This window comes from Doryrhamphus excisus, chromosome 2 (genome assembly GCF_030265055.1).
Source record: "Doryrhamphus excisus isolate RoL2022-K1 chromosome 2, RoL_Dexc_1.0, whole genome shotgun sequence".
In the NCBI taxonomy this organism is placed as follows: Eukaryota; Metazoa; Chordata; class Actinopteri; order Syngnathiformes; family Syngnathidae; genus Doryrhamphus; species Doryrhamphus excisus.
The window spans coordinates 9,429,091-9,453,082 of record NC_080467.1 but is presented as its reverse complement, the minus strand read 5'-3'; the positions used below and the strand labels follow the sequence as shown (position 1 = coordinate 9,453,082).

At 43.1% G+C, this 23,992-nt stretch overlaps 1 protein-coding gene across 1 annotated transcript in view; it reads right to left on the bottom strand.

The window, feature by feature from the left end:
• LOC131103521 (collagen alpha-1(XXVII) chain A-like) overlaps window positions 1-23,992 on the bottom strand; it is a 72,178-nt gene that overhangs the window by 4,845 nt on the left and 43,341 nt on the right. The window contains exons 10-50 of the mRNA XM_058049858.1: window positions 23,909-23,962; window positions 23,612-23,656; window positions 22,611-22,664; window positions 21,439-21,483; window positions 18,282-18,335; window positions 17,206-17,250; window positions 15,954-16,007; window positions 15,794-15,838; window positions 14,639-14,692; window positions 14,485-14,538; window positions 14,349-14,402; window positions 14,218-14,271; window positions 13,264-13,317; window positions 13,127-13,171; window positions 11,882-11,935; window positions 11,752-11,796; window positions 11,044-11,097; window positions 10,912-10,965; window positions 10,205-10,258; window positions 9,607-9,660; window positions 7,387-7,440; window positions 7,252-7,296; window positions 6,449-6,493; window positions 6,316-6,369; window positions 4,929-4,982; window positions 4,805-4,858; window positions 4,673-4,726; window positions 4,545-4,598; window positions 4,366-4,473; window positions 4,240-4,293; window positions 3,278-3,385; window positions 3,121-3,174; window positions 2,969-3,022; window positions 2,281-2,337; window positions 2,119-2,172; window positions 1,946-1,999; window positions 1,720-1,773; window positions 1,301-1,354; window positions 1,112-1,219; window positions 522-629; window positions 318-425 (exon numbers count right to left, since the gene is read on the bottom strand). Coding sequence (XP_057905841.1) covers window positions 318-425; window positions 522-629; window positions 1,112-1,219; window positions 1,301-1,354; window positions 1,720-1,773; window positions 1,946-1,999; window positions 2,119-2,172; window positions 2,281-2,337; window positions 2,969-3,022; window positions 3,121-3,174; window positions 3,278-3,385; window positions 4,240-4,293; window positions 4,366-4,473; window positions 4,545-4,598; window positions 4,673-4,726; window positions 4,805-4,858; window positions 4,929-4,982; window positions 6,316-6,369; window positions 6,449-6,493; window positions 7,252-7,296; window positions 7,387-7,440; window positions 9,607-9,660; window positions 10,205-10,258; window positions 10,912-10,965; window positions 11,044-11,097; window positions 11,752-11,796; window positions 11,882-11,935; window positions 13,127-13,171; window positions 13,264-13,317; window positions 14,218-14,271; window positions 14,349-14,402; window positions 14,485-14,538; window positions 14,639-14,692; window positions 15,794-15,838; window positions 15,954-16,007; window positions 17,206-17,250; window positions 18,282-18,335; window positions 21,439-21,483; window positions 22,611-22,664; window positions 23,612-23,656; window positions 23,909-23,962 — 2,415 coding nt within the window. The remainder of the gene's footprint in view (window positions 1-317; window positions 426-521; window positions 630-1,111; window positions 1,220-1,300; window positions 1,355-1,719; window positions 1,774-1,945; window positions 2,000-2,118; window positions 2,173-2,280; window positions 2,338-2,968; window positions 3,023-3,120; window positions 3,175-3,277; window positions 3,386-4,239; window positions 4,294-4,365; window positions 4,474-4,544; window positions 4,599-4,672; window positions 4,727-4,804; window positions 4,859-4,928; window positions 4,983-6,315; window positions 6,370-6,448; window positions 6,494-7,251; window positions 7,297-7,386; window positions 7,441-9,606; window positions 9,661-10,204; window positions 10,259-10,911; window positions 10,966-11,043; window positions 11,098-11,751; window positions 11,797-11,881; window positions 11,936-13,126; window positions 13,172-13,263; window positions 13,318-14,217; window positions 14,272-14,348; window positions 14,403-14,484; window positions 14,539-14,638; window positions 14,693-15,793; window positions 15,839-15,953; window positions 16,008-17,205; window positions 17,251-18,281; window positions 18,336-21,438; window positions 21,484-22,610; window positions 22,665-23,611; window positions 23,657-23,908; window positions 23,963-23,992) is intronic.

The following is a 23,992-nucleotide window of genomic DNA, read 5'->3' as shown; positions in this document are numbered from 1 at the left end:
TATCCTCACGAGGGTCACGGGGGTGCTGGAGCCTATCCTAGCTGTCTTCGGACGAGAGGCGGGGTACACCCTGGACTGGTGGCCAGCCAATCACAGGGCACATATAGACAAACAACCATTCACACTCACATTCATACCTATGGACAATTTGGAGTCACCAATTAACCTAGCATGTTTTTGGAATGGGGGAGGAAACCGGAGTACCCGGAGAAAACCCACGCATGCACGGGCCGTGCCGCCCGCATTCATTACAAAATATGTTTATCATGGTACTAGATCGCAGTAAGCGTGTTTTCGTCTCAGTGAAGGGCACACACAGGTTGTCCTTTGGGTCCTCGGTCTCCCTGCGACCCTGGAAGTCCCATTCCGCCTCTGAAGCCTCTTTTCCCCGGCGGCCCGCTCTGTCCTCTGAGACCTCGTTCGCCCTGGAGAGAGGAAGGATTCGCCATGATCGCATCTACCTGTGTATTGTTGAAGTACTACTGTACACCCATGAGCGCCTCATGGAGGGTGGATCTTACCTTCGCTCCGATGACACCTTGATCTCCAGGAAGTCCTGGAACGCCGACCTTTCCACGACCGCCAGCTTTGCCTGGGACGCCAAACTCTCCATCGTCTCCATGCTCTCCCTGGAGAAGTTGAAGAAAGATGTATCATTTCTACTTCAAACCTTTTCCAGTGAGGGACTCATACTGAAACATGAAAGAATGCATGTAGATATGCTGAGAAATTATACACAATATATTTCAAAAAACAGCATCTTTGTGATATAATCATCTGAGTCTCTGACGTCACTTCCTGTCCTCCCCCCACTCAGCTCCCCTAGCATTGGAACACATTTACAGCAACCCACTCAAACACGAGTCTTATTTATGTCTTAAATGGCTTATTTGCTCTTATTATGTCTACTGTATTGGGTAATAGGAGTCTAAAGGTGACTGTAGGGGTGTTATTTCATGTCTAGAGGACTCTAATAATGTTAAAAACAGGTGTTCTGTGTTCTAATTATGAAAATACTTCATTTATGAATGTGGAATCCTGCTTTGTGGAAGCTGGAACCAATTAACTGCAATCTGGAGCCCAAAATAAAAAGTCTTGGTTTCTGTCTTACCGGCATGCCTTTACTTCCGTCCTTTCCTGGCATTCCATCCATCCCGGGTACTCCCTCCTGCCCCTCTCGACCCACCACTCCTCTGGGACCAGAAGGACCACCACCACCCTGACAAGAGAAGACAGGGCGTGTTTGTAATGTTATTATTTTTGCAGGGAAATGATTGGTCAATACGTGGCACCAACTCACCTCTGTCCCTCTGGCTCCTTTTGGTCCGCCATGACCCTTTTTGCCTTTTTGGCCCTTAACAGAGAAAAACGGTTTAAAAATGAAAACATTTACTGCGTGTATATAGTCGGTGTGCTGTTGAAAACACATTTCATTTCAAAACGGCACTTTTGAGACGGTAAATCATCAAACCAAATTATGATTTTCGTGTATGGTTGCTGAAAATTGATATCAGCTGATACCGATACTGATATGTGTAACTTGACATATCCCCTGTGGTGGAATGAATACATATGTGTTTTCAGCATTTTTTTTCATCGGTTTTCATGACCGGGAAAAAATATCCCATACCAATGTTTCACATTTTTATGCTGATATCGAGCCGATAATTATCGGACATCCCTAATAAATATATATAATAAATATATATTAAGCCTTACTAGATCTCCTTTGGCCCCTTTTGGTCCTTGAATCCCTCGAGGTCCAGGGTGTCCCTGTAGGTAACAAGATGTTAATAATAAAATATATTTCGCCTTCATATTTCAAATCCAGGGGTGCCCAAACTTTTCCCAGCAAGGGCCACATGATGAAAAATGATGCAACTTTTCCACTGTGATATTTTGGCCCCTGGGCCACAATTTGGACACCCCTGTTTGAGACACTTACAGGAAGTCCAGGAGCTCCATGTCTTCCTCTTTCACCATCCAAACCAACCTGACCCTGTCACATGATATAAAAAAAAAAATATATATATATATATATATATATATATAATAAATGGCTTGCTGGCTGGAGCACAAACTGAGCTCTCCTTAAAGTGGACGGGTGGGGGTTCTTACTTTGTATCCCGGGTCGCCTGGTTCTCCTCTCTCTCCTCTGTCGCCTGGAGGACCCTGGGAGGAGGACACACATTGAAGTCAAATACAATGGACCGGTGCTGCTTTAAATCAAAAACAGCAGTCCAAAAGAGAGCAGAAAAAAGTAAGTCAGGTGTGACTTACTATGTCACCTGGAGGACCAGGAGGACCCTCGAGCTTCCCATCGTCGCCCTGCTCGCCCTGCACAGGGAGGAAAGTGGGCGTTTAGTACTAACCCGACTACATTAGCGTGCCAAGCTAACAAACCAGGGGTGTCCAAACTTTCACATTTCAACACCATGCTACTAAAATTAATTATTCTTTTTACACATAATATTCCTACTTTATTCTTGTACAATTGTTTTCCCTTTATTCTAGTAAAATTTGTGCTGTTGCTTTTTTAAAAAAATCACAAATATTTCATTTTTTCTGGTAAATTTTCCCCCAAATTTCAAATATTTGAGCTTTCTTCTTATTTAATCTAGTTGTATTATTTTTTATTTATTTTGATAATACCTTATTCCCAGCCTAATTTATCATAATATTACAAATTCGGAAAAATATTCTACTAAAACGCTATTATTTGTCCTAATATCATGATTTAATTCTCGCACATTCTTTTTTCCTTAATATTTTGACTTTATTCTCATAACATTTCTGCTGTTCCTTTTTTTTATTACAAATATTTCAAATTTCTTCTTCCCATTTTTCCCTTCGGCCAATAAAAAAGGCCGTAAATGGCCCCCACCCTGCACTTTGGACAACGCTGTAATAAAAGGTGCACCAAGCATGCAAGACGGTGAGTTCTCCACATAAAGTAAAGGAGGAGTACCTTTTCACCTTTTGGTCCTGGACGCCCCATCGGGCCCGACGGTCCCTGATGGCCCTGAAAAGACAGAAAGACAACTTCTTACTTCTTACATCAACTCAGCACATAGAAATCAACTTTAAAGGGATTCTGATTCCAAGAGGACGGTCCTGTACCTCATAACCTGAAATGCCAGGTTCTCCCTGTTGACCCATTCTTCCCGGAGCTCCCTAAAGACAAAGAACAGTCCCTCATCTGTCACTCCGTCCAATCGCTTACATACTGACTGAAACGTGTGTCAGGCAGCAGCCAGCTGTTTGGAATCTGCTTTACCACGTGTCCGATGGTTCCTCTGGAGCCCTTTGGGCCGATGCTACCTTGGGGTCCTGTCTTGCCCACCTGCCCGGTCTCCCCGAGGTGACCTTGGTGGCCTTTGGCCCCCTAAATATCCACAAAGAATACACTCAATGTAAACCCTTTGGTACCGTGTTTTAAATGAGGCAGGTAAACTAGATCAGTAGGTCTCAACTGGTGGGGTAGGACCCACAAGTGGGTGGTGGATGCATTTTGGGTGGGTCGCAGACAGAAAATCAAATTAACATATGTCTTAAAATATTAAAATATGTCTTATATATACTTCATATTATATATACAGTATATATTCAATTCCTCTAAAATGTACTTTGGACATGTCAAAAATAAAAAAAACCCAAAATGTATTAAATAATAAACAAAAAATAAAAATAAAAGTAACTTAAAAGTGTAAAAATAACTAAAATAAATAAAAAACTTAATTTAAAACAATGTCTTACATAAAAGCAAAAAAAAAGAAATAAATAAGAACGCCTTAAAAGGGTAGACATAACATAAAAATGACTTAAACAAAAACATTTTAAAAAAGGTAAAAAGAAAGAAAAATCATAGAAATAAATCATTTTAAATGACTTGAATAAAATAATACCAATGAATAAAAAAATAAAAATGGCAAGTGTCAATAAAAATAAACAAAAAATGACATTAAAAAACATACAGAAATTATTTACATTAATAAAAATAAATACCAAATCAAAACGACTTCAATAAAAATGTAAAAAAAACAAATAAAAATGACAAAATTGCTTAAAAACTTTAAAAACAACAATAAATCAAAGCATAAAAACAAAAGTAAATACCAAATAAAAATGACTTAAATAAAAGTGGGTCGTGACTGAATGATCATTGGGAAATTTGGGTCCGATGTTGCAACCATTTGAGAACCCCTGTACTAGATGATGATGATGATGATGATGATGAACCTTTGGTCCTAGTTTGCCTCTTTCTCCAATTTTGCCAGATTTCCCTTCTTGGCCCTGCAGGTTTGAAGAAATAATTAACAAAATATGTAAATATGTTTCCATCCAGCTGACCAGAGAGGCTCTTACTCTGACACCAGGGATCCCAGGACTTCCGACAGGACCCTCCTTTCCCTTTAGACCAGTTTCGCCTTTTTCACCTGTGTCGCCCTCCTGGCCCATGTCGCCCTTATCACCCTGGCATTGGCACAGTGACACCATTTAGTACAGCCAGCATCGCACCATCCGGTGTTAGAGTGTGGGTTCACCTTGGCTCCATCAGGACCAGCAGGACCAGCCTCCCCCTCCAAACCGGGCTCACCCTGTTCATAGAAACATTAAATGCTCATTTCCATTTAGTCGGTCCAACATTTGGGTTGGTTGCTGGCAAACATACCCGTGGACCAATCAGTCCCTGCTCTCCGATGTTCCCAGCAGGTCCGATAGTGCCCTGTCACACGACACGCACGTTCACGTGAAAAGGTAAACCTAAATATCTAACCAGAAAAGAAGCAAAGCACGGCGTCACCTTCTCCCCCGGCTCGCCTGGCAGTCCCGGCTCCCCCATGCTACCCGGAGGACCCTAATAGAAAGAAAGTGGATGACAATTAGGACATTGTACATCTTCATCCAGATCTACAGATATTTCTCACCTTCGGACCAATTTCTCCTAAAACTCCGATAGTTCCTGGTGGACCAGGAGGCCCCTACAGATGACAAGGAACATATTGTCACTTTAATTAGCATCTTATTTGTCCTAAGCTAATTAATTTTACACTTCATGTTGGCTGTAGAGCAAACTGTCATGAGTAACCATGTCAAGTCCATTCACTCAACATTTTTCAGCAGCAAGATCCATCGACAAGATGCAACATTTTATGGTAACTTAAATAGAAAGTGGTGCTATCTGCAGGGCAAAAAGCATGCTGCAGCTAAAGCAACAAGAAGGCGTTGTCTGAATCTTTTTCCAGCAGGAAGATGCGTTCACAAGACATCATGCTACATAACTACTCATAAATAATCTCTTTTTTATGGCAATGTAATTAGAAAGTGGTTTCATGATGCTATTAACAAGTTCAATCAGTCAACATTTTCCAGCAGGAAGAAGCATTGACAAGATGTCATGCTGCGTAACTAATAACCCAACAAAGTGAGCTGTCTCAAAAGTCAATTCACTCAACATTTTCCAGCAGGATGATGGGTTGACAAGACATGATTATGCGCATTTGCGTGTATAATTCACTTTTTAATGGTAACTTAAACAGAAAGTGGTTTGATGGCGCTATCAATCCAAGAGAGTCAATCGACTCAACATTTTGCATCAGAAAGATGTGTTGACAAGATGTGATATTGCATAACTGCATATAAAGTTGATGATGCTATCTGCAGGGAAGACGTAGTGCTGCATCTACGAATCCAACAGATGGTGCTGTGTCACTCAACATTGTCCAGCAGGAAGATGTGTAGACAAGACTTGATGTTGCATAACCACAGGTTTTTTCAATACTGTTACTTTACTGAATTTAACATGTGAGATGCACATTATATGGTTTATAAAAATGGGCATTATTATGGCTATTGATGGGTGTGTCCGTTATTAGCAAGGGGTTTTGTCGACTGTATTGTCAAATACAAAGTGTTACTATTCCGGGGCAGTAGCACCTGTGTAGGTGCATGGATGCAGAATGATATTGTTTGTTTTCCTGCTCCTAAAATAAAAAACATAAGCAGAGTAGTCGTTTTTATAGCACAGCATATTTTACGACGTGTTTATTGCAATATTCCAGTGAGCCAGTGACTTTGCACTCTTGTAACCACATGGCCAAGACTGCAGGAAGTGTTTAACGTAGCAGAAATGATTTTAAAAATATGTCTGCTGGACGGCTTGCTGGTCGTAAAATAAGGTTTGGAGCAATTGTACACAACAGAAAAAAAAGAGGCAGAGGAAAATCCAATAAATGGAGTAAATAGGGTTAGAAAAACCGACAGGAAATACAAGATGGAGGAAAAGGAGAGACAGGATATGGAATCATACTGTACCTGCTCGCCTGCGATTCCCTTGTCTCCGGGTGGTCCGGATGGCCCTTGGATACCCTTGGAACGGAAATGTTAAAATGTAAAAAAAAAGTCCAAAAAGAGCAGAAATGTATGGAAGTATTGTTCATATACTCACAGGGAAACCCTTGGACCCAGTTTCCCCAGACTCCCCAATTTTCCCCTGCAAGATGAATATTATGACAATTAGGATATTAGATTAGAAGTGTTGAAGGAAGACACTTAGGGTTTGGGTTAGGTTAGTCCCCCTCCTTGTCATTGCAAATTGCATAGCACGGACATCCTGTGCTAGCAAGCTTGTTAACGGCGGATCAATATTCATTCATTCATTTTCTACCGCTTTTTCCTCACAAGGATCGCGGGGGGTGCTGGATCCTATCCCAGCTGTCTTAAGGCGAGAGGCGGGGTACACCCTGGACTGGTCGCCAGCCAATCACAGGGCACATATAAACAAACAACCATTCACACTCACATTCATACCTATGGACAATTTGGAGTGGCCAATTAACCTAGCATGTTTTTGGAATGTGGGAGGAAACCGGAGTACCCGGGGAGAACATGCAAACTCCACACAGAGATGCCCGAGGGTGGAATTGAACCCTGGTCTCCTAGCTGTGAGGTCTGCGCGCTAACCACCACCCCGGATCAATATTATTGCCTTAAATTAAGGATGCAATTCCACCCTTCAGTCACATGGGGACTATTTTGGGTCAAATGCATCCTCTCCTTTTCCATTCTGTGGCCCCTGCTGGAAAAAGTTTGGACATCCGTGGTCTCCAAGGTGGTGCAAATACTTCTGAAACTTAGTATATATATTTTTTTACTAATGAAACTTAATTTGTGTCCATGCTTCTAAATATATGTGGAAAAATGGTTGGCTGGTCCTGATGCTTCGCTACGTTCCACGCCACGGTGCCTCACCTGGGGTCCGGGGAAGCCGATTTTTCCTGGAGGACCGTCTAGACCCTGTTGGAAGGAGTGGAAAGGTGATATACAGCCACGTGCTGACATTTGTCACTTGAACTGTACATTTTCCACACCCACAGGTCCCCTTACCTTCTTGCCTTCTGACCCCATCTCTCCCGTTGGACCGTCAGGCCCCGTGGCGCCCTGAAACACAAGACAAACGTCACTTCACCAACAGAGGTCACTGTAACACAGCCAAAGAGGCACGGCGCACTGTAAATAAACAATCTTTGCATGGTGCTACAGTAGCCACGCGAGAGGCCATGTGAGGGTCTCTGTCTGACACTTTTCAGGGTAAACAAGGCAAGTGAATGAGCGCTTGTGTGCTTTAAGGCGGAGGTACGGTGTAGGAAAAAAGCCTGCTGGCCCTTCTGTAGCCTGGAAAAGACACATAGCGTTCACAATGGCAGAAAAAGATGAACCGCCTGATATCATCACAAGAAAGCGACAAATAGAAGGCAGTCCATGTGGTACCCCTGCACAAAGCCTTGTTTGTCCTTTAAAAAAAAAACAAAAAAACACTGAGGTCACTAAACGCTGTGCGGGTCAATCCCGGCCATGTGCAATTATCAAGCCAAACTGAGGATCATTTTGTTGCCAGCAAATGTGACATGACACAGCCAAAACAGGCGGCCTTGTACTTTGAAGGCTTGATGACTGGGCGCAGCGGGAGATTGTCCCGCGGAGGGCGCCGCAAGGCCCAAAGTGCCATAAGCCCATTATAGGTAGAAAGCTGGATGAGTGGCGCTCATTAACATTCCTGTCTGGGGTACCTGATACCTGCCGCGTGTGTTTACATAGCCTGATTAACCTGCCAGAGTGGAAAACACGCTAGCATATCCTTTTCATCTTTTCAAAGAAAACCCACGTTTGCTGAAATATTACGATATTTATATATCGTAATAATATTACGACAGTTTTTTGATATGTCATTGTCATATTTTACATTATTATAGAATTCATTCATTTACTTTCTATTGTTTATCTTCACCAGGGTTGCGGGAGTGCTGGAGCCTATCCCAGCTGTCTTGGGGTGAGAGGCAGGGTACACCCTGGATGGACTGGTGGCCAGCCAATCACAGGGCACATATAGACAAACAACCATTCACACTCACATTCATACCTATGGACAATTTGGAGTGGCCAATTAACCTAGCATGTTTTTGGAATGTGGGAGGAAGCCGGAGAAAACACACGCGGACATGTGGACGAAACTCCACATAGAGATGGCCGAGGGTGGAATTGAACTCGGGTCTCCTAGCTGTGGGGCCTGCGCACTAACCGCTCATCCCTACGTCATACAATACAGTTAAATTATAGATAAAACAAATGCATATGCATGATAAAGGGCTGCCCCTATGCATAGGGTCCCGTGATCCACGAGGGGGGGCGACTATGCGCAAGGGGGCGCATTCTAGGAATATGCACAAAGGATTGTGCATCACTGTCGTGAGGCATAGAGCACAAACGTAGCAAAAAGAAAAAGAAATGAGACGCATACTATGACACTACGCTCAGTGTGCAGTCCCTGGTGGTGTAAAGGTACAGCTGCCACATGTACGAGGGAACTACCTTGATGTGTTTGGACAGTACTTAAGTACATTATGAACCACAAAGAGGATTTTCAGAGGCAGTAAAGTTGCAGGTGGGCGGGCTGACCGTTCGCTCCAGCGCTGGCATTGCAATTACTCCTTTTTAATGTTTAACGGTTAAACATGACTTCAGACTCAAGGCAGTCCTGACCGATCCATCAGTCCTAAAGCAAGATTTTTTTTGGAAAGTAGAGCTTCATGTATAGTCATTTATATTACAATGGAATATGTGTAGCATTTTCTGGCATAGCATTGTGAGGATTAATATCATCTGGAGCCTTGGAGACATAATTGTTCTAAAGGTGTTTATAGAACTTTCCTAACAGACTTTTTGGAAAATAAAATCGGTCGACCTTTGTAAAATTTAATGAGAGAACCTGGCAAAAATAAAAAGCTGATACAGCTCGTTTTTTGTTTTTTTTTTAACCTTCAAGGTTCCTCAGTTCACTAATTTGATCTGCAAAAATGTCACATTTTCCATGCTAATTAGTATTGTTCCATTTATGTGAGATTTTAAATCGCAGGAACGTCATCATGAAAAGGACGTCTCAAGGCAAGTGCCAATGCTGACGTTACTGGGGAGGAGGTGTCATATAACTTCATTTTGTCCATCTACTACACCTTTTACAGGCTAGCAACATCAGGAGGACACTCTCCGATCTAAAGCATTAAGTCGCTCTTCACTCGGGATGATACCTGCTCACAGCTTCAAACTTACCCGCAAACCTTTGGTTCCTCTGGTACCTGCGGGTCCCGCTCCCCCAGGGGCTCCCTAAGTAGGAAAGAAAAGCAAAATAAGAGATAAAACAAAGGTTTACACTGACACAGCACACGTTGACCCGGGGGGGCAGGGCTTAGCAGTGTGACCTGGGGGGGCCACAGCGTGAGGTTCGTTAGATGTGTCACTCACACCAATTAAATGGCCGTGTTCTGGAACCCTGCTCGGCTGAGCTCTATTTATGTTTGTTTTGGTGGTTCGCTGGCCTCCTGCTTCAGCCAACTCTTGCCTGGCCCGCGTCAAGGCCACCGCTTATGGGTGGGGGGGGCTTCACACGTCTAATTGGTTAGGGGTGTTTAGCTTGTGAACGACAGGAGGACAATGCCGGTTCAGCATGAGGCCGTCTTTCCAAAAGCTTCCACTGAAGATTGTTGCTGACTGCAAGACTTTGGGAGCAAACCGAGCGACCAAAATGGCAATTTCCTCTGTGGCCTTTTAGCTCCAAGCATGCAGCAGGTTCCCATCAAGTCGGGCTTCCTCCGCTAAGAGACGAGATTGGACTCATATTAGCCCGAGTTGCAATGCAGTCATGACTTACTGGTCTGCCAGGTGGTCCTGAAGGCCCGGTCTCCCCTGGTGTCCCTGGGTGACCCTGTGGACAAACAATGATGAGAAATGATGCAACAGAAAACAAGAAAGTTAAGCAAAAAATGCAAAAGTGTAGTTACAGGAATTGTGTACATTGTGCACTACACAGTAGGTGATCTTCCCAGTGTCTAAAATGGCTTATTTTTTATTATTATGTCTAAAGGTGATTTCATTGATTGATGAGGTTACCCTCACCCTGCATGTGCGACGTGATAAAGTGAAAAAAGGATACCCTCACATTACATGTGGAAGTGGTAAGAGGTAAAATGGTAAAGGTGACTATAGGGGTATTATATCATGTCTACAGGGCTCTACAGCAGGGATGCAATAATGGAAAAAATACTTAGAAAGACTAAAAATGATTAATATCATATATATATACACATAAATATATATATAGAATATTACATACAGTCGTCTCTCTCGCTCATGTGGGTAAACAGTTAGTGTTGTTATGCCTTTTTCCAGCTACTGGATCAAGCAGGTTTTCCAAAGCGTTGTGACACGTAAGAACGGACGGGCGTCATCCCACTTCCTCACTCATCAGAAGCGTCAAGAGTATTCCCATGGGAATAACACACACATCGAGGGTTCCCATCGAGCGCGATGCAACCTCCTTCCAAAAAAAAATCCTCCCCATCCTTCTTCCCATCTTACCGTAGACCCCTTTTCTCCAGGCGGTCCGGGAAGGCCCATGGAACCTCGATCTCCCTAAAAACACAAAAAGGCTACAGTCTAAAAATCCGCCTGGTGATGAGCTGGAAGTGATGAATCCACACGGAATGTTACCTTCTCTCCCGCCAGCCCGGCCTCTCCCACAGGTCCGATGAAACCCACCAAGCCCTGTAAAACACACACACACACTCGGTGGTCCATTTTGCAGCCATGCTATACTCTATATCAGGGGTGTCCAAAGTGCGGCCAAGGGGCCTTTTGCGACCCACAGCACATTCATTCATTCATTCATTCATTTTCTACCGCTTTTCCTCACAAGGGTCATGGGGGTTGCTGGAGCCTATCCCAGCTGTCTTTGGGCGAGAGGCGGGGTACACCCTGGACTGGTGGCCAGCCAATCACAGGGCACATATAGACAAACAACCATTCACACTCACATTCATACCTATGGACAATTTGGAGTGGCCAATTAACCTAGCATGTTTTTGGAATGTGGGAGGAAACCGGAGTACCCGGAGAAAACCCACGCATGCACGGGGAGAACATGCAAACTCCACACAGAGATGGCCGAGGGTGGAATTGAACCCTGGTCTCCTAGCTGTGAGGTCTGCGCGCTAACCACTCGTCCGTCGTTCCGCCCGCACATTCTAAATATACAATTTAATTAGGAAGCTTAAAAAAAGCAAAAAATTGAAAAATCAGCAGTAATTTGAAAAGAATGCAGTAAAAATCAAGGGAAAAAAGTTGTAATCTGAATAAAATGGAATCAAACGCGAAAACATCTGGACACTCTTGATGTATCTGAAAGCCAAAGTTTCTTACTCTTTCTCCCATGGCGCCAACCTTTCCCGTGATGCCGGTCTCCCCCTGCATAAAGCAACATTGGAGGTTTGCAATGAAGGATTCCAGATCACTTAGAAAAGAAATAAAGGTTAAACAAAGGTGTATTCACCTTCACTCCCTCAGGCCCGACCTTTCCAGGGAATCCTTTTCTGCCCAGTCGACCCTAAAAAGAACAGGAACATGCCACGTGACGCAACGTTAACCTTCTAAATAAACGCAAAAAGGCGGTGAATCACGGGGCGATGACAGCTGGCGGTCGTCTGCAGATGTCACAGTCAGCCGAAACATGCAGTGGCGTGCGCAGGTAACCCAGACGTTTACCTCTTGGCAGACTGTGAAGGTGTTTGCTGACTGTAGCGTCTCTTTCACAGACAATAATTCCTGAGGTTAAGAGGGGAGCTAAGTGCTTTTTTACCAGCCGTAACTTCTCCGAACGGAGTCAATTAAATGACTCAAGGAATTCCAAACTTTGAGTGCAGACTCTTTTAATTCAACTCCCGTAGCGCACGGTAATAAAATCCATGAAAATGAGCCATCAAGGTTTTGTGTCTTCTTCACCCCGTTAACAGTTTTGCTTGTGTCTGATCGCGAGATCCAAAGAAAGGAACACTTGGATGGACAAGACTCAAAGTGAAAACCTGAGACTGGCTATTGTTGCAAGATTGGACCTAAACAAAAACCAGCTGGCCCAAGAGGAGGTAGAGAAGTCGGACCAGTTCCACCTGGCCAGAGATGACTCAAAGCTCCTGAAGGAGTCATGCACCACTTCCCCTCAGAAAGGACGACAGAGGGGGTCCGAGAACCCGGTTGAATCAGCAGGAGTTGTAAGGAGGAGGCTTGAGTGAAAAATGCAGGAAGTAAAAAGACCAAAACACATCTGGGACCATCAAAGAAAAATAGGTCTGACTGGGTGAAAATGCAAGTGAAGGCATTCTTCCAACCGGGGTCTACTTTGGCACTCGGTAGTCTCCTCTTTCTGAGGCGGTCCATTAACAACCTCCAGCATTTTACACTCGCTATAAATCTTAGCAACAGTCAACAACGTAGTGAAAGTTATCACCCCCTTGTGTCTGAAACAGGGATGCTAAGTTCTTCATGGAGAAAATGGACACTATATCAAAGTAGATAACAAAGGCCATTAACTTTGTGGACACTCCCATTGGTAACAAGGCTTTTGGTAAATGGGCTGTGTCATCTGATGTGATGTAATAAAGCTAAGATATATCCAGCCACAGATGTGGTATGCATCGCATAGGCACAGATAAACCAAAAAAAAAAAAACAGGACTTCCCCAAGGGAAATACAATACAGATGTACAGTGTGACATTAGGAGTTGTCTGCCCCATAAATTCACCTCAAATCCCATTGGGCCTGGTGGTCCCATCGGTCCTTCATCTCCCTGGAAACAGAAAAGACATTTAGTCAACCAAATCGGCTTGCAGTTGAATGTATTGCGGTCTTGGGTGGAGCTACGTTGTCTGTGCAGCTTACCTCCAAGCCAGGTAACCCTTGTGGCCCGGGTAAACCTCTGGTCCCTAGCTTTCCCTGGGTGAGCGAAACACAGACAAATGTTCACATCAGTGTTGTGCTATAAATGATAAAGTACAGTTTATCGTGGTTAATTGGGTCCAGAATGGACCCACATAAGTTAATTTCCACAAAGTAAGATGGAATATTAATACATTTATTTTTTTCCCCACACATTAGAGCTCTGCAGACATGAAATAACACCTCTACAATCTCCTCGTACACTTGTTTCCTCAATTATTGTGACCTTGTGATACTGTGGCGTTCCAGAAATGTATTATTGTTTCATAAATTATAATAAAAATATATAAATATAAGTGATGTGTGGTATTCAGGTCACTAGGCGGCAGTAATGACACAAATCATCGAGCCATTACCTTACATTACATAACCTTAACACTGCAAAAAAAATATTTGCCTCCCATCCCGTGTGGAAGTGGTAGGTTTCTGGCTTCTTAAGTTTATAGGCTAACTGGTAAGCTTGCTTGCTTTCTAGCTAGTGGCATAAGAATTGCAATGAGGTGTACACAAAGAACAATAGGAGTTCAAAGAACAATAAAAGACGGCCAGCACTTTAAGCATTAGCAAGCTGTCAAGCTAACTAGTTAGCCTACTATTTATTCATTCTAAACTTAAAAAAGAATTTGAAACTGAGTGGGGAAGATGAACATCATAAGAAGCCAAATGGGACCACTTCCACATGAAATGGGAGGCATCCATGGCAACTCCACAGTGCAAGATAAGGTAATGTCAGGTAAGCTAATGTCTCATCAATGCAACATTACTGACACCTAGTGACCGGAATACTACACATATTTTTGGACTTGAGGTATTTTTTGACTGATATTCAAACGGTGATATAGCGAGGGACGACTGGACGCATACATGTATTGTTGTCAGGCAACATGATGGTCTTACCTTTGGTCCTTCCAGACCATTCTCTCCTGGTGGTCCCATGTCTCCAGGGAAACCCTATTACAGTCAGTTCAGATTTGTCAAATTGTGGTTTCCTACTGGAATTTTACAATGCATTGTGGGTAAACACCCACCTCAGGGCCCATTGGTCCTGCTGTCCCATCGGGGCCTTTGTCGCCTACACTGCCCTGTACAAAGAGAGAAAACATATGAAATTTAAAAGGCTGTCACGATAAGTAAATCCTTTGAGTTGCAAAAGTCAACACTAACCTGCGGTCCTGGTTTTCCACGGATGCCAGGCGGTCCTGGAGCCCCCTGGATGCCCTGGATGTCGCACACAAACACAAGCGTTCAAACGTGGAAAGAGGATGGACTGAATTCCACATGGACTACACTGTTGTACAGCAAAAACGAGGGGACTTGCCTTGTCCCCTTTGAAGCCCATCTCGCCTTGCTCTCCCGGGATCCCAATGTCACCCTGATAGAGAGAGGACCAGACCAAGAGACACGGGATGATGAGGGAGGTACAAACTACGTGACATTATAGCATGAAGAACATTTGGAGTGATAACAACTGCACACTGTTTGTTTAAAAAAAAAACAGCAGAAAAAATTGAAAAATCCATAGCAAATTTTCAAGAACAGAGTCAAAATATTCAGAGTACTGCAAAGTTTTGATGTCGCTGGCCAAAATTGTAATCGTAAAAAAAATATATATTTTTTTTTACAAGAATCACATTGTGAAATTATGAAAAAGAAGTAGTCATTTTTGTAGCATAAAGGTGAAATATTAAAGAAAAAAAGAAGTTACTTTAAAGTTATAATAATGGAATAAGGTCAAACTATTACAGGAATTAAGTCAATAATACAAAAAGGAAATTGACAAAAATAAAGTTGTAGATGGAAAAAAATGTAAAAAAATTGAACAAAATAACAGTCATGAGAGTAAAGTCAAAATATTAGAAGAATTTAAAAAAGAGTAAACTCCTAATATAAAGAATAATATTCAATGTGATTTTAGTTACATGGAGTAGCAATATTAGAATTTTATAAATAATATAGTAATATAAGAAAACACAAAGTTGTGATATCATGAGAAACAATCAAAACAGAGTAGTTTTATTTTGGCAAAAAATTAGGTTGGAAACACAGTTATAATATTATTATTATTATGGGAATAAAGTCATAATATTACGAAAAGAAAGTTTACAAAGATTATTGACATAACCAACCAGAAGGAGAGCATATTAATGGATGCTGAATAGACTCAAACACTCCCGTCTTGGTTCAGCTGTAGGTTTATTGCACTAGTTTTTCCTTGCCTCCATCATCAAATTGTAATCTATCTCGAGGCCTTGTTTGCATTTTCCATAATATCTGTATCCCTTTAAGCAAATGATGGACTATAGCCATGACTTAAAGACACCTTATTGTTACTTAGTGACCCCGACGTGACAGAAAAGACTAAAACATGCTCAAGATCCACAAGTGGGACAGACAGGATAAGGATGCAAAGGAGTAAAGTACATCCATCACATGCTGCTCAAACACAGGCCAATAACAGGAATATTCAGATCACCTTATCACCTTTCAGTCCTGGTTCTCCTGGATTTCCGGGCACACCCTGGAAGAAACACGGACCGAGTAGTTAGAACACCCATAACTGGAGTCAGACCTTTTGGTTTCCAAACGCTAATCAACATAATCTCTGGTTTTCATGAGGGTTTAGGTAAGATTACCTTCAGTCCATTCGGTCCTGGAAGGCCCATCTCTCCGACAGGTCCCATGTCACCCTGGTACCAGCAGACGGGACAAAAAAAAAAGAGTCATGTTTGCACAGGGAATAACATAAGCACTGGACATTAATGGTGGGCTTTTGCTAACAAATGTAACAGTTACTGATTATAAAAGTACCAGATGGAGGGGTAGGATTTAATAAGCTTTGCTTCTTCCTACTCCTTTTGGACATGTGGAACTGTGAACTGATTATGTGATGCATTCAATTGTAATCTGATGCATGTTCAAATGAAATTAAACCATTACCCTTACCATTTGTGTGTTATACTCACTTATGTAGTATAACAAACTGAAAGACGACAGTAAAAGGCGGGTATATATCAATACGATATCAAAATTAGAGATGACATAGAAGGAGTTGCTCCAATGTTTTTGCTTTACGAGCCACTTTTTATGACCGTTGCTGCAAGACACTGCCGTAGATGGTGAAATCGAAAAAAAAAAAGTTTGCTTAAAACTGCTTGAAACGAAACCAACCATTGCTTGTAAATATACTAGTGACTTCGGTCAGGGACTGGGAGAATGGGCAAAGGATTTGTCAACCTATGGCAGGTAATAGGACATAGTTTTCCTCCATTTGTGCATATTTTGGTCTACAAAACCCGACTTAAGCGGGCATATACCGGAACCGGTATATGCAGGATGTCAGCCAGTCGTTGGCAGGGATGGCTTTTTTTTTTTTTACCATGGAGGTTGTTTCCCAGTCCCAGCAGAAGGAAGGTCCGTTTGCATACGTTAACGTTTTTAAGTGCAGCCCTGTTCTGTTGCTGCGAACCCAGTCTGGTCACAAAGTTGGGATCAGAGCTGTAATCACACGCCTCCAATTACAGGCCCGCTGCCACCGCCGATGGCCCAGAATAAACCGGGAGGAGCACGGCCGAAGACGGTACGCGAGACAAGACACACCATTACGTGGTGATCGGTGCGTGTGTGCGGGCGTGTTAGCTTAAAAAACAGACTTTGAACTTGGTAAATTAGGTTTGATTGGTCATTCATCAAGTCATTTCCAACACAGATTCCAACAAAACACCACTTTTTCCACTTTGTCTACAGTGGTAAACCTATGAAACATAGATGCTCGCACCCGCATAATCTCCTATTTACGCTGGCATTTTCTGTCTCGTTTAAATCAAGCATTGATGGGATGGATGTTTGGGGAAAGGTGGTCAGCGCGCACATAAAAACACTACTCACAATTAGTCCGAGAACTCCATTTGGACCGGGGGCTCCCAGCTGGCCCTGGTCAGAGAGAAGTAGCAAGTGAGGTGAAGAGTGAAGGAGCACTTTTCTGGGGTTATTGGCTTTTTTTTTTTTTTTTTTTAAACAAACATGCTCAGAAGAGTGGCTCAGTGTTCAAGGCAGCTTATAAGAGAAGGCTGTGTGCTTGTTTGTGTGTGTCGAAGGTGGAAGGTGGAGCTAGAGGTGCGTTTCCACTGTTTTTCTTTAAATCTGAGCGTGATGGGGGTGCAGTGGAGGAGATAATACCTCCTATTTTAGGAGGGATGCTATTTAGATCAGACAGAGTAGGGTTCCATTTATTTTTCCTGTTTCCCCACTAGTATTTCGTCTTTTTGACCTTTCTTTGCAAAGCACTTGGAACAGCTATGTTAACTGTTATTATTCTGCCTTTCCTTGCATTTTTTTGGTGCCTTAAATTGCATGAAAACCCACCGATATCTGCAGGATCCAGTAAGGGGGCCCACTACTACTCATTTAGTAGTGCCAAACAAGGAGTTGCCCATTTTGACTTGGACTTAGCATATAGAGGCAAAATCAGGAGTCATATTTTGACAAACTCCTCGGAAAGACTGACCAAATGAGCCCAAAGCAAAATCACGCTTACTAGACAGATCGACCGTGTCGATGTCCGAATTCTTTAAGCTTCCGCCATAGGATGACTACAGGATATGGCGCCAAACTTCTCACAATCCACCATGAAATTGTAAACGTTAATTAGGTTCATATTTTCATTCTAAGATGGGCATATGATGAAAATGGCACCCTGAAGCTATGCATAGTCAGTGTACCTGTTGCCATTCCCAGTGGCAACAGGAACTGCCAAAAAAAAGTTGACATAGTTGTGTGAAACCCGAGTTAAATGAGGGGCAAGGGCCTATTCAGCTTGTGGATTAATTAGGATTAATTAGGACAGGTGTAAATTGTTTTTTTACTGTACAGTATATGATCATGAATGCAAAAAGAGTCCCTAAAGGTGCTCCCTTGTACAGAGAAGCCATACATGGGTGTAGGTGTGTGACTGCATGACCTACTGGTTCGCCATCTGCCCCAGGTGGTCCTCGCTCTCCAAAGTCCCCAGGAAATCCCTAAATGGCACACAAGAGTCGTTTTCATCTTTGGATGGATGCACAAACACGTCAGAAGTCAAACTCATCTGTCTCCCATGTCGCTGCTTTATCTATTGTCTGCTTTAGCAAACATGCAAGAACTTGTTTCCCACCACTAGGGGGCAACAGACCACAGTTACAGTCCTATTCTGAGATGTTAATTCATTGTTCAGAGCAAATTATTTAATTTATATAGTTGAGGGTGACATTTCTTCACAATTTGTTGACGTAGAAGCTTAGTTACATGATCACGTTTGAGATGCCCTCTAGTGGTCTTGGGTTGGATATGGGAAAAGCCCTCTAGTGGTAGAAGTAGGTATGACAAGAGAGTTTTAATTGTTTTTTTTTCTTGGAAAGGTCAAACCAGTATGGAAGCCTGTTTCTGTTTCTGTCGCTGAAAGGGAAAAGGAATTCTCAATGAAAAGTCGAAATGATGAGATAAAAAGTCGAAATGATAAGTCATAATTCTGGGATTAAAAAGTCCTAATTATGAAGTCGAATTTCTTAGATAGGGCGGCACGGCGGTCTAGTGGTTAGCGCGCAGACCTCACAGCTAGGAGACCAGGGTTCAATTCCACCCTCTGTGTGGAGTTTGCATGTTCTCCCCGTGCTTGCGTGGGTTTTCTCCGGGTACTCCGGTTTCCTCCCACATTCCAAAAACATGCTAGGTTAATTGACGACTCCAAATTGTCCATAGGTATGAATGTGAGTGTGAATGGTTGTTTGTCTATATGTGCCCTGTGATTGGCTGGCGACCAGTCCAGGGTGTACCCCGACTCTCGCCCGAAGACAGCTGGGATAGGCTCCAGCACCCCCCGCGACCCTCGTGAGGAAAAAGTAGTAGAAAATGAATGAATTAATGAATGAATTTCTAAGATACAAACACAATTTTGACTTTGATCTCAAAATTTTTAATCTTTATCTCATAGTTATGACTTTTTATCTCACAATTTCAAGTTTTTAGCCCATTATTTTTGGTATATCGAGGGATAGAACAGGTGCAATCCAACAGGAAGCGCACCTCGTTTTACTGACCGAACATTGGCATTTAACGAGCTGAGAACAACAAACACACAACGACATTGTCATTCATTGAGAGTTGGGTTTCTGGTCACACATTCAGTTGCAGCATTCACGTCTTCATGTTTTGAAAGCCGTTAGCATGCTTTGTCTGCGGAACAGTTAAGCATGGTGCAAAATTGAACAAAGCAGTACTGCGACAGACTGTTATGTGACCACTTGTTGTTGCCAGCCTCAACATTAGATGTCAAATCATTTGAAATATGCAAAGTAAGCGCATAATGGACCCATTACAGGCATTACATCGAGGGCCAACTATTCTATTTAAGTTGATTATACTTTGTCTAAGTGCAACAAGAGAGGCCGGCTGCCAAGTAATTACTCTTAGCGTAGCTATTTAGCGTTAAATGCAGGATAATCTGGGCCGCGCTGAATGCAAAGAAAAACCACGTAGGCAGAGAGCACAATGCATTCTAAGACCGGAACATCTAGAAAGGCTCATTATGGCCGACCTGCGCTATTCCGAGCCTCGCGCATTGTTTGAAAAACGCTAATTACCCTTGATTCCCGCTGCAAATGGCAGTTCTTTGTAACAATGGGGGACTTTTAGACACACAGCAGGAAGTTTTAACCCCTAGCTTGACTAAGATAAATATCTGCTGACAAAAAGAAAGCTTTAAGGGAACCAGTGTGACATGGTTTCACTTCAAACTAAACCAGTGGTTGTGGGACATTGCAGATATATAAATATCCTCAAGGCTACCCGGCATACCTTGCGGATTGCATAGTTGCGTATGTATGCTAGTGTGTTTTATTTGTTTGTGACCCACAACAGAGAATCACTTGACCAATCAAATCTAGCATCCGTCAGAGGTCTGACACAATTCGCTCCGGAACACCGTCACACCTCGGATTTTATTCCATTGTAGTAGGATGTCAAAATTCCATGTCAGCAGAAGCAGACTCAAAGAGGGGTTAAAGGGTGCAGATTCGGAGCGCTGAACTCGTACAGCAGACGTTGGATGACGCATGAAGTTTACCCACAAAGATGACGACTCATGCTGCTGTCATCAAGACAAATGTGGGGGGAGGGGGGGGGGCTTTTCCAAGTACAGCACTTTAACTATTAATTGAACCGAGTCCAGATGGGGCTTAAGTGCATCTCTTCAGGTTCCCTCCTACATAGAGTGTCAAATTCGAAGACGCTTACAAGCTGTTAACTAAAGTGCAAGTACAAATCTATCACCAAGACCAAAGTAGCAATGCACGGCCATACGAGCACACTGTATAGAACATGGCATTCTACAACCGACCATGATGCTGCAACCAATGTTAAGCTCACAAAGGATGACTGTGTTATGTTGTCTTTTTACTGATAACGACATAGGCAGCAGCTCTTCGCTCAAACTAATGTCAGGCCACATCTCGGGCGATGAACAAACATTAACTGTGACGCCAATGGGCGCATTTCACAAATAATAAGACAAACACTAAAAATATAAGCCATATTCATTTATAATTTTGTCTAGTTATGGAAATATCGTCTGCAAGCAACGTTGGAAGAAGGTGACCTGACAAGTGGAGATGCATGGCTCCATAAATGCCGCTATTTAGCCCAAGACCCAACAAGTAACATGTGTCAATGTCTTTAAGGCTCTGAAACTTTGTGAAAAGGTGCTGTCAAGGTGATCTATATCTGACACACACGGCAAAAACCAACAGCTTCCTCCAGATGGCCCGGAGCCCCTCCACTCCAACAAAAGCCTTTTCTTGTTGCAAGCACGACCCCGATGCGCGGCTTGCCAGGATTCGACCCCAGTTAACCTTCCTGACAGGCCTGGAAACACTGAGCTGACTGGAACAATGACGTAACATGCAGACTTTATGCGTTTCTACACAGTTAGATGTTGGCATCATACTGCTTCTTCATAGGAGACAAAATCAAAGGAATGCATCTCCTGCCAGGAAGTGAATGCTGTTTGACATGTGTGACCCTCATCCCAACTCATCCAAGCATGCAATTGCATCATCGTCTGTAAAGTATGTTGAGACAAAACTTTACCGGCCTACCCATCTTGCCCCTCTTCCCTGGTTCGCCGGGAATGCCCTGAAAATCAAAATGAGAAAGAAAAGACGGCGGGTGAAAGAAGAAAAAAATACACAAAAGAATAAATGATGTGTTTCTTTGCCCCTTTGTAATGTAAATATTAGTTCAATAAACAGCTCCAGAGGTAAGATACAGTCACTTTTTGGACAGAGCCTTCTCCATCGCTGCCCCCACCCTCTGGAACTCTTTGCCCCATTCACTCCGTGCTTGCCCTGACCTTCCCACCTTCAAAAAACAACTCAAAACCCACCTCTTTAAATCTGTTTTCAATGTCTAACTTTTTATATCTGACTGCTGTGCCCCGCCCCTCCCCGCTTTTACTCATGTTTTAACTGTGTATTAACCAATGAATGTTGTATTTTGGTGTGTCTTCTATTCTGTTTACTTGCTTTATTCAACTTCATTCTTCTGTAAAGTGTCTTTGACTATTTTGAAAAGCGCTATACAAATAAAATGTATTATTATTATTATTATTATTATTATCTACAGTATGTAGAGGACAGGCCTGATTACAGCCTTCCCTGCACTGACGCAACTCCCTGGAGCATGTGTAAAGTATGCTAATCGCTCCGTCATTTCCAAAGCAGATGAGTTCAGACAGTACGGAGATTTGAAGGTGGGGTGAGGTGGGCACTCAAGAGTGTTTCCTTTCAGCTACCAACTCAGATACTAAAAAGGGACAATGACTGCGTTTCAATTTGTGTACTTCCACATTTACGGTAAGTACACTGTCAACACTGACGACTAAATCAGAAGAAAAGCAAGAAGATACATTTTGCAATTGGCGGTAATGAATTTGTGGAAGGACTGTACGGAATCTGTAGCATCAGGAACAAAGTGTACATAATACACATATTGTTGTACATATCGTATGTTGCACTAGTATAAAATTGACAGGCCTCCACCGCTATAGGCGGTCCTATGCTGCTCTCTTCATATGGGACCATAACACAGTGGAACCTCGGTTTTTGTCATTAAAAGGTACAAAGTCCAACACAGACTACCCACTGCTGCTGTTGAGCATACTTTTCTTTATATAGAGAACGTCTTTGTATCTGAATGCCAATGTATCTACTGTATATCCATTTCCTGTGATTTCAACTTGAGAAATAATTACAAGCACTCACTCGTTCGCCATCAGGCCCAGGGAGGCCAAAAAGGCCGGGGATTCCAATGAAACCCTGCAGGAAGAGGAAAGGAAGCGGGGATAAGAGCAGACAAAGGAAAGAGAAAGCGGGGGACATCAGGTGAGTTATTTTAATGCAGTTAATGCAAAATGAAGCAACATTGGCTCAAGAGGGTGGCATTTGGGGTCCTGCATGGTTAAGGGAGGGTCTCCGTGAAGAACCAAGCCATGAGGCAAGTGTATATGCCCATGGACTGCATGGTGCTGGCTTCCACGATGTAGTCCAAGGGCACATACCCTCACGCCAGGGATCTCTGAAGATGGCGGGGGTGTCGCACTGCGTCTTCCGTGCAGGGGAGACACAAACACAACAGTCGACAGTGAGATCAACACACACACATACGTATAAGAGTGTGAAGGATGTGTGGGTAGGTGACAAAGTAGGAAAGAGAGAGTGGACTAGAATGCCTCCTTAAGACAGCAGGGCCTCATACGGAGCTCAAACAGGAAATTCCAACCAGTGGGGGCAGGGGAGGCTTTGGAGCGGCCAAGAGGGGCTGATAAAGACGACGTTATTAAAACACGATATTCACATCACAGTTTGCTCGGCTTATTTAGTGCAGCCGCTTGTTTCCATGCCAAGAAATATCAGGAAGCAGCCTGAAAATAGCAATACCGCGCTTACATGGCGTCTATTAATAGACACACAAGAGGCCAGTGTGAGCGTGCATGACTATGCTTTTGTGTGCAAAGATGCATTACATAAGTGCACGCACTCAGATGAATTTCACACCCACGTGCACACGCCTGGACCCGGTACGTGCACTCTTTCGCTCTACAGGAACCATATGATAGCGCCCAACCTCTAATTAGACATAATGTGTTTTTCTTAACGACTCCTTCTATAAATACCGTGCAGTAAAAGGGTCAGTAATCTGTCAGGATGATGCGTATTTATCAGTGGGCAAGTTAGTCACATTTGAAGGGGAGGGGCTAACTTACCCGCACGCCTTTGGGCCCCATCGGTCCTATTGGTCCAGGTAAACCCTGCAAATAAAAGATAAAAGTTCAACACATGGTTGGCTTGTTGGATGTGGAATAAACATAAGGAATAAGTAAGCTAGCTTGTGTTGTTTGTGGCCCTCTATTCCAACACCTCAAAGTAGTATTTACACACACACACACACACACACATATACACACATGCAAACACACACAGAGGGTCAGCTGTTCAACACAACCTAATTGCACTTGGCTTTGACTACAACTGTACCAGTCACAGCAGAGGATTTACTGCACCTGCCTGCCAGGATAACCTTTGGCACCCGGGCTTCCGACTGGACCTTGCTCTCCCTGCAGGGGGAAGTGAAAAGAGGGGAGGAA